This window comes from Punica granatum, chromosome 6, assembly GCF_007655135.1.
Source record: "Punica granatum isolate Tunisia-2019 chromosome 6, ASM765513v2, whole genome shotgun sequence".
Classification (NCBI taxonomy): domain Eukaryota; kingdom Viridiplantae; phylum Streptophyta; class Magnoliopsida; order Myrtales; family Lythraceae; genus Punica; species Punica granatum.
In genome coordinates, this window is record NC_045132.1 from 315,732 (window position 1) to 325,572 (window position 9,841).

The 9,841-nt window shown below is 36.3% G+C and overlaps 1 protein-coding gene and 1 long non-coding RNA gene across 2 annotated transcripts; one reads left to right on the forward strand and one right to left on the reverse strand.

Annotated features, from left to right (window-relative positions):
- Positions 1-244: 244 nt before the first annotated feature.
- LOC116211985 lies at positions 245-2,398 on the forward strand. Its single transcript, XR_004157794.1, has 2 exons — positions 245-541; positions 1,501-2,398. It is a non-coding gene; the product is annotated as an uncharacterized LOC116211985 (long non-coding RNA).
- On the reverse strand, positions 2,327-3,895 carry LOC116211984 (NAC domain-containing protein 2-like). The gene is made up of 3 exons (XM_031546543.1): positions 3,543-3,895; positions 3,138-3,412; positions 2,327-3,022 (listed from the first exon to the last, which is right to left on the reverse strand). Exons 1-3 carry the CDS (start codon positions 3,700-3,702, stop codon positions 2,579-2,581), a joined length of 879 nt encoding a protein of 292 aa, XP_031402403.1. The 5' UTR covers positions 3,703-3,895; the 3' UTR covers positions 2,327-2,578.
- Positions 3,896-9,841: the final 5,946 nt, after the last annotated feature.

A 9,841-nucleotide genomic window follows, 5' to 3' on the forward strand; every position in this document is an offset into this window, starting at 1 on the left:
AATAAACATGTTGTATCAAAATGTAATATTTTGAAAACTTTTTGTACCAAAAATGTATTTTTCCTAATCAAAATAATAGAAAAAAAAAATCAATGATGATAAAAATGAAATAAAATGAAAAATGAAAAAGAGACTCCTGAATGAACCCATAAAATATGGGCCGACTATGATTTCGGCCCACCATGCTAATTGTGTTATTTGCAACTTTTGTGATCGACCCGTCTTCTCTCTCATTGGACGCTGACTGAACCGAACCGCACTGTGACGCTCTCTCTCTCTCTCTCTCTCTGAAGCTGAACACACTTCTTCTCTCAGAGGTCAGGTGACGATGCATTCCGCTGGGATCGCCCGCCCGTCATGGGCCCGGAAGCGCCGACCAGAAACCGACGAGTGAGTCTTCCTTCTCGAATCTCCCTCAATGCTCTCCCTTTACTGCTGTTCTTCTTTTGCTTTGTAGGTGTAGGAGTAGGAGCGGGAGGCTCTTTTGATCGCTAATGGCGACACACGTCTTGTTTATTTTTTATTGTGACTGTAATGTAAGGTAAGGTATGGGGATGGCTTCTGCAATTGTGAGATGGGAAACTGCGGGAGTTGTGAATTTCGTGTGAAATTTAAGAACTTTCAAGTATTTATATATATATACACGTGCAGTGATGAAGTCTCAATCTGCGTGGTAATGTACATTTCATGATATGGGTTCGGTTTTAGTGCATCCTAAGCTCTCATTTCCGGATATTACTGCTTTGGTTTCGGGGGAGAAATTTGAATGATCACATTATTATTAGCTGCCGCGTAAGGATTAGATTAAGTGGCCTTCTTTCTCTTTTTGTTTGTGTGTGTGTGTGAAACAACACCAGGTAGATACTGCGGTGGAACTGAGTTCCAGAGTTCCATGATGTAATCTTGGTAATATCAGTTTCGTTGCATATATCACACCTGCCGTCTTCATTCTGTCTTGGGCCGTCAGGATGTCGTTAAATGCGGTTTCCAATTAGGGGGTGTTGATCAGGTGAGGGGATACTGTGGCTTTAATCGGTTCCTTCTTGCGAGCAGCTAACGTGCTTGATGAACTTAGTTTAGTCATTTAAGCATGACTAGTAATATCGATCATATGATCATGCAAATCCTGAATCTCTAGCTTGCGTTTGATTTTCGAGTTGGATAAGTCATCCAACTCAATTTGATTTTGTGCAATATTACAAGTATTGACAAATATATTGACGTATGATAATATATTATATATATGTGTGTGTGAAAGTAAATGGGGAATTTATTATTAAAAAATTGATTATAAAAGTAAATCTTAAAAAATTAATTATAAAAAATTGTTAGATAAAATATGAGTGAGAAATTATTATTAAAATGTAAAAAAAGAAAAAATAATAATGATTATATTGTTGAATTTGAAAAAGAATAGAGTTGGAGTTGGGTCGAGTAAAATTATTATTTGAAAAAACATGTCTGACTTGTGAAGCTTGTGAATTATTTGGTGAAGAACAGAATCACTGCAGAGCTCATTGATCCTGCGAGGAAAAGTATCCCAGAATTATTAACTCCAAATACATCCATGCCCGCTGACATCGAGCAGCAGCTCGAGAAGCTACTTACGACTTACCGTACTTTCATGGTCCAAAGCTAAGAAGTGAGAGTTTGGAGCTTTGAGTAAATTTTTCTCCATGGAAAATTTCACATGGATGAAGGTGTTAGTATCTGTAAAATTGCCATAAAAAATGTTTGTAATTATAGTTTTGGTTTCCAAACGATGTTTTTGAGGGTGAAAGTTGTGATTTCCCATTTACAGATGATTCGCCGGGCAGTTGAGGAACTAAATGAGGAGGGCGGATCAGATGAGGAAGCAATATCAAAGAGTATCAAACTCGAGCACAAGAGCTTGCTTCAGGTGACATGCAAGTTTTCTGAGTCATCGTTTACAGAAACTCAGTGAGGAGGGAAAGATTGTCCGTGTATCTGCTGATCGGTATATGTTGCCTCAAAATCCTCGCGGACGCTGAGGGAGGCCTCCTTAACAGAAATCAGCTCTCACTTCTGCCATGGAGCTTAGGAACCAAAGCCTCTGCTCTAAAGCTTAGTAGCTTCCATCCTATTCCTGGTGATGTGAGACGCCCCCAAATGGAAGGCCTTGCCAAGCTGACAGTCGGAGGATATATACATATATATATATATTTTCATGTTTTAGCATATCGATTATTTTTTGCATTGGGCCTTCCGAGCATACAAACTATAAAGTTGCCTTTCCTTGCAGCAGAAATTGTTCAGGTTTTTTTTCTTAAGACACATCCACAGTAATTGTTTGTGGATCTGAGAGGAAAAAAAAAAAACTTTGGCTACCAGTATAATATTTGAATAGTTTCCCTAAAGAAGCTGATCATATTATAAACAGGAACGACTAATTCCTATCCTGCCCATCTGCATTCCTAGCGAGTACCAGGAGTCGAACTCTACGAATGAATGAATAAAATCATCACGGTGGTGTTAGCTCAACCGGTCAATCCAGATGAATGAGTTCGGGTTCTCGTATCCTGGTTATAGCTACATAGTCCCTCTTCTTTCAATCTCTTCAAAATGGCTTCTGCAGATACATGAACATGTCCTGAAGAGGTGAGACCTGGGTCTGTTCCGCCGGGAACTGGTAAACCTGAGGCTCAAACGGGACATCTTCCAAGAATTTGTCCAACGAATCGAACTGGAAATCCAAGGCCCCGTCTAGTTCGTTCCATTTTGGCTCGCTCTGGACCTCCTTCTCACACGTGAATTCTGGGGACAGCACATGCTCCGAGCAGCAGCTTGAGTCTGTATGCAGCTTCGGGAATGAGCCCGATGAGTCCATGTAATGAAATTGCTCATTCGTCATATTCCGTCCAAACATCGAAATATCCGGCTTCACCTCCGTTTCCTGCATCTCCTGCAACTCTCCAGCAGTTCTAGGCTTTTCGTCAACATCCGAGTACTTCTCTATCCTGCCTTTCTTGTTGTATATCCGACACAGGACCCAATCGTCGAGCTGCAATATATAACATAAGAAACAAGTACTTGTATTAGTCCTCGTTATCTCGAATCAATCCGTCTCACAATAATTAATATCATCAAAAGGGAAGGGCTTATTCCGGGTAACCTACCCTCAAGTTATTTTTCTTGCCGGCGGAGCGGTCTACATTTGCGAGGCGATACTCGTGCATAATCCAATTGGTTTTAACTCCTTTGGGGGCTTTCCCGGCATAGAAGACCAGCGCTTTCTTGATCCCCAGAGGCTTGGGGCGGCCAATCGACTTGTCCGCTCCAGTCGCCTTCCAATAACCCGTTCCGGCGGCCCGGTTCGGCCGTGAGCCATTGGGGTATTTCCGGTCCCTCGGGGAGAAGAAGTACCATTCCTTCTCACCATACAGTGCCATCTCTGCACCACACAAGTCAATAATAACCTCATTAAAACCCAAACATTTGACAATTTCCTTGCCAGAGACCTCCAAAGATTGAGGAGTAGAGCCAGAGTCAGAGGGAAGTAAAAGATCTATCTAAGCAAGTACCAGGGAGCTGCCAGGGGTCAAACTTGTAGAGGTCGATCTCGGCGATGATCGGGACGGCAATCGACTGAGAGGCGCATTTACGAATCAGGTAATGGTTGACGAGCTCGTCGTCGGTCGGGTGGAACCGGAAACCAGGTGGCATCTCAATCTGACTCTTCATCTTAATTTGATTTCTTCACTGAATTCACCTCCTCTGCTTCTTCTTTTTTTTTTCCTTTTCTTTTTTGTCTCTCTCCCTCTCTCTAGTTCTTGATTTCTTGGACTCGGAAGAAGAAGAAGAAGAAGAAGAAGAAGCTGGAAACTTTCTTGCTTGGCTCTTGAAGACAAACCACACCGCATAGAGAATCAGACCGTCGGAGGTTTATATATATATATATTACGTGCGTGTAATAGATATAGTACAGAAAGAGAGAGATATCACGATAAATAAATTAATTAAAAGGCCAAAAATGAAAGGTCCACCGTGGATTTTTCCTCACTTTAATTTTGACACGTGGGTTAGAGAGAGAGAGAGAGAGACAGGGACAGAGCAGCCGTCTTGACAGTGGTGGCACCAGTCCGACCGATCAATCAGGAAGAGACACGTACGCAGTGGCTCATTTTGTCATTGCTTGCGTCATCTAATATGTCGTCTTCTGAAAGGCGGCCGAGCCTGTTTACTGGCTTAAGGGAGCCCTTGACCGTTGCGCGCCACTTTCCGTGGGAAGGCCTTTTCCCGGGTCAAACGTCAAACCTCATCCCAACACAAACAGCTAATAATTCGTGGGTTGTGGAACAATATAAATCACATGGCCTTTCTTTTTTTTTCGTATTTTTCTTTGCGGAACAATATAAATCACATGGCCTTTCTTTTTCTTTTTCTTTTTTGTATTTTTCTTTGTGCCCTTTTCGCTAACCAAAGTTGGGAAATTTTCTTTCCATGTATATGTGTTTGATTAAGAAAGTATTAAATCATCCCCATTTATTATTGTATTTCAGTCCCGCAGATATTTGTAAACATAATCGATATTGTACTGTTAAGATATGGATAATTAATAAGTAGATATTGGTTTTGACATAGTAACACATGCTCCACAATGCTAAGGTGAATTTCTGCAGAGCTTAACGCGGTCAATTACCGCACAAAATTTTAAAATTTCTTTATTAATGGTACTAATATAATAGTTGTAAACATTTTTCAACCTAACGTTATCGATGCTAAAAAAATAACATGGAATTGAGATGCAATATATAAGTCAGCCCCATTTTCTTCTCTCATTCTCGCCCGTTCATATACAAAAAAGAAAAAAAAAATTGCAATCATCAATTGCGAGAAGGATATTCCGAGAATATTTATTTAATATCTTATTCCCTAAGCTAATGCCTTACGAACTTTTAATATCTGATTGATACTATGATGATATTTCTAGAATATTTATTTCCTAATTTCGTTGTTTTACCGAAAATTTCAAATTAGCGAGTTATTCTATATATTCTCTTGATTTATTTTGAATTATCACTTATTATTCTCGTGATTTTGCCCTATGACCTCCATGTATTCTCGATGCCTTTAATTCCTCCCCTCCTCTTCTATTCAAATTTCTTCAGAGACCAAAAGACGCATGGTCTAGCTGTTGATTATTTTGCTTGCCAATATCACCGATTTTACGTGTCACTGCAAAACTAGCATAGAGAGGTTTGTTTTTGGGAAAATTTCTGAATGGATGACTATTTGGTTATTTATATTGAAAGAAATGCATCGGGCACTATATTAATTATACAGAGATTAATAATTTAGTTTTTTGGGTAATGAGATTAATAATTTATTCATACATATTTTAGTAATTCTCATTTTTTTTTTATTTGTTGCCTTCTAATTTTATGCAGAAGTTTGGTTTTAGTATGGAATGATAATTTATCGGGATTTATAATTTTCTTTTTCCTGGTGTGCACTCCAACATCCAATACTCTAGTTTGAGCTAGGTTGATCTATTAAAAGGTAAAACTCTTTTAGCGTGTGAATTTTCTCCGTTCATGGTATTCGAATCTGATACTTTAGTTAAGAAAAACAAACGCTAAACTATTTAAACCAATTCACATCGGAGATCTACAGAAATATTTTTATAAGACGGTAAATTTGCACCCAACCATCTCTAGCTCCTAAATCAGCGTCCTCCCCTTGCCACAACGGAAATCTTAAGATATATTGTTCGATCAGGAAAACAAACAAGTCTTACTTTACCTTTTATCATTTTTATGTTTTGTTTTGAAATGCAGCGAGTTCTTCCCATACCAGTATATGATGATAATGCTTATCCAAGCATTATGGTTGAAGGATTGACAGTCGAGCAACAACTTTTTATTGACACTTATCGACAATGGTAGGAGAAATTAATGATCCACGCCGATATTACGAAAGTAGAATCCTAACGGAGAGTTAGAAGCTCACCAAGCAAGTCATGTTAAACGAGACTAGGGATCGCGCGGTGGAGTCAGAAGCAGGGGATATAGTTGGGCTCGGGACCCGGCCGATTCAATATTTTTCAACGATGAATCGGGGAGGGAGAGGCGGGCTGGTTGACGTAAGCGCAGAAACCTCATCGCTGGCGTCGGCGGGTTTGACAGTTAACGGAGACACGGAGGGGAGCAATGCGGGCCCACCGGCCTATGTAAATACAGACCACTTTGCGTTCTCGTGCGGCTCCGCCTTGTCTTTGTCCCGACCTCCCCTCTCCCTCTCCTCTCCTAATTAATCATTTCCATAAATATATATTATATTCTAATTATTTATGATAACCTTTTTCTTGAAAAAAAAATTGCTATTTCTATATCAACTTGTTGTATAAAAAAATGTCCTATTAAATTTTTTAAAAAAATTATCATATATATTCGTTGTTCATTCAAGAACTCGTAATTACAAAAACATGATCTTAGTACAATTTACGACTTTGAATAAAGTTATGCTCACATAGCACCTTTAGGATATATCGGAAAATCTATATATTAGAACGTGATCGTTATTCTACTGCATCGCACACAGTGAAGTGCCCACGGCGGAAAGAGATGTTGGGAATCTCGACTTCAATCTTTGCCATGGCTATGAAGCATCTCTTCGGTTATTTATTAGTCAGGGCAAAAGCATGGACACCCTTAACGCATTTTATTATTACAGATAGGGGAAATAAAGTACTGAGAGTGACCTTTTTTTTTAATTAGGGTTATGCTTCGTCGACATTAATTTCTTTTTGTCTTTGATTGAGATGAAGCAACATAACTAGAATAGTCATGACATACTGAATTATATATATATATATATATATATTAATCGTTTTGGTAAGTTGATAAAGAAATAGAACGACTCTTGTAACTAGTCTAGAAGATGTCAACACATCTGATGCATAAAACTAGCATGTAAAATCACAATATATGTATGTATGTATGTATGTATGTATGTATGTATGTATAGTTATATTAATGCATGCTTTTTTTTTGACTGGTCAAATTAAGCCATACATATCATTTTCATGCAAGGGCCGTCATAAGAGTTTCTCTTATTGTCATCGAAGGGAAATTCTGATACGAAATTAAATTACAATAACACGCTTGGTATTTTAATTCAAATATTTAGTGTTTTAGTTTAAATATTTAGTAATTTTACTATTTGTGATAGATTATACAAAATATTAAACACTTCAACATACTACACACTTAAATTAAAAGTAGAATAAAAACCACTTGTACTAATCACGATTATTAAAAATACTAAATACTTGAACTGAAATATTAATGCTTGAATTAAAAGTATCAAATGTGTTATGGTGACTCGATATCGTGCTACAAAGACTCACATCCAATGCATCATCATCATCATCCCAAATATATATATATATATATTTATTTATTTATTTATTTATTTATCCTACTATCTAAAAGTTCACTGAATCTAGACAAATTCAGTTTGATCCGAGTTGATTCACTAAATGATAAAACTCCATCAATGTGAATTCTTTCCATTTACAATATTTTAACTTAAAATTTTATTTAAAAGAAAATAAGAGTCGAATTATTTAAATCAATTTACGGTAGTCACCATCCCAATAATTTAACACGCAGGATATTAGCTAGAACGCATGCATGGCCGATTCGTTGCATCTAATTAGTGGTCTATCTGACCAAGTTTTCCTGCCTCACGTAATTTCATTTTACTGCTTTGTAAGTTATTTAATTAACAATTCAAGGATTCTTATTTTCAGAGAAAAAAAAATCTATATATATTTCATAAGATTAGGACCATTACCGTGGGCAAACAACAGGATCGATAAAAGCAGAAAATACCAACCAACTAAATATTAATAAATCGTAAAAACGCTTTTTTTTTAATCTCTATATGTATAATATACTATTATTTTATTAAAAGAAAGAGTAAAAAAATAAAAGTGACGGGCAGGCACTTTTAGTCTAAAGAAATAGACGCATTGGCATCCATAGAACTTTTCATAAAGCATTTAAAGGAAAGGTCGTGTTTACCAATGTTAATTAGTTCAATCAGTTCGGCACTTATTTCTCTTAAATAAAGTCTCGAGTTCGAGTCTTGTGAATTGAAAAAATCTATGCTGAAAGAGTTTTATCCTTTAGTGGGCTGACTTGATTTGACTAAATTAGTCGGGACCTAATTAAATTTTTGGATATTAAAATTCACACGCAAAAAAAAGTAAGGTCCTATTTAGTTTCGGGATGTAAAATCTACTTCATTCATTCTTCTTTTAATTCAACAACATAATAATTTTTTTATCTTTTTCTCTCATCTAATAATAAATTTTCACATCTAATTTTTCGTAATCATCATTAGTATAATTAATTTTTTAATAATAAATTTGTCATATACTATTACATCAATATATATTTTTTTCTTTTTTCTATTTAAATAATAAATTTTCACATTTACTTTTTTCTAACTATTATTACAATTAATTTTTTAATAATATTTTTTTTCATCTACTATTACCTATTTTGTCTCTTGCGGCTAGAGTGGAGTAGAATTGGATGCTAACTCTGGAACAAAAGAGCTTTTCAAGGGATAAATAATTACTATTCTTATGGAAAAAGAAAATATACTCTGTTGCAACACGAATTTAATTTACTAGGGTGATCAAATGACACAGCTTTGTAATTTGGGCTTCCGTCAAACAATCGCAAAAAATTCAATCTTGGATTAGAATGATTGCGGCGTTAAATCCTAATATATCCAAATAATAGTTAAATAATATATATATCGAAAAAGAAATAAATTAAACGTTAAAAGTGGATGTAAAAGTGTTGCTTGGGCCGCACTCAAATCTTCAAGCAGCCATTTTTTAATTGAGATATGACGATTGTGACTCGTAAATAGTAATAATAATAGATGAAGGAATTTTAGTGCAGTGGTCCAAGGCGCTATTCGAAAATAAGAGGTCATGAATTCGAACCTCATCAGTATGACTTATATGTTCATTTTAAGCTTTATTTAATTTTCTTATATTAGGTTTTCGTGCCTCCCTTATTATCGAAAAAAAATAATAATAATATTATTATTATTATTATTAAAAGAAGATTAGAAAAGGATATATAATAATTAGTTAATTAATAAGAGTGTTTGGGTTGGGTTGGGTTGGGTTGGGGAGAGTTTAGAGCCCACTGGGAGAATGGTGACGTGAGCCATGACATAACACTTCTTAGCGGAAGGAAGGAAGGGAGGAAGCTGCCTGAGCCTCGACAGTCGATACATACATCAAAAGGAATCGCCTCCCCCGGCCCGGCCCTTTCTTTTGAGGTTGGGTCCCATTAAATAAATAATTTCCCCTTCCCTTTTGGGGTGGAAATGATTATTATATTGATTAATTTGAGATACTGTGACTATTATTCCACCAACTTCATGTTCTATTCGATATAATTCCAATTCTTCGATCCTTTCATATTCAAACACGATTGAATTTTTCGGGGAAAAAAGTCATTGAATATTGTAGAAGCTAGTACATAATTAAAACCGATAATTCTTTAATCGATTCCAAATAATGATTGACCAGTAATTCAAATATCGACAGTCTTGAAAATACTATAGTGTTTTGTATGGCAACACATGATGAGAGGATACAATTTCTTTTCACCAGTGTATGATATTGGGTTAATCGGGATTTGAAATTCACTTATTGAGGCATGGATGCCGCTCGTAAACGTCAGCATCAATGGGGGATAAAAATAGAGAAAGATATATATATATATATACACACACACCTTAATATAGCACAAGGGAGGCCAAGTGCAATGAATGTACCGTGTGATAG

Excerpts from the sequence above, each read along its gene's own strand:
- LOC116211984 (XM_031546543.1), bottom strand. The coding sequence starts at position 3,702 with ATGAAGAGTCAGATTGAGATGCCACCTGGTTTCCGGTTCCACCCGACC. Across the intron at positions 3,413-3,542 it reads TGACCCCTGGCAGCTCCCTG|AGATGGCACTGTATGGTGAG; the intron begins GTACTTGCTTAG and ends TGTGTGGTGCAG. Across the intron at positions 3,023-3,137 it reads GCAAGAAAAATAACTTGAGG|CTCGACGATTGGGTCCTGTG; the intron begins GTAGGTTACCCG and ends TATATATTGCAG.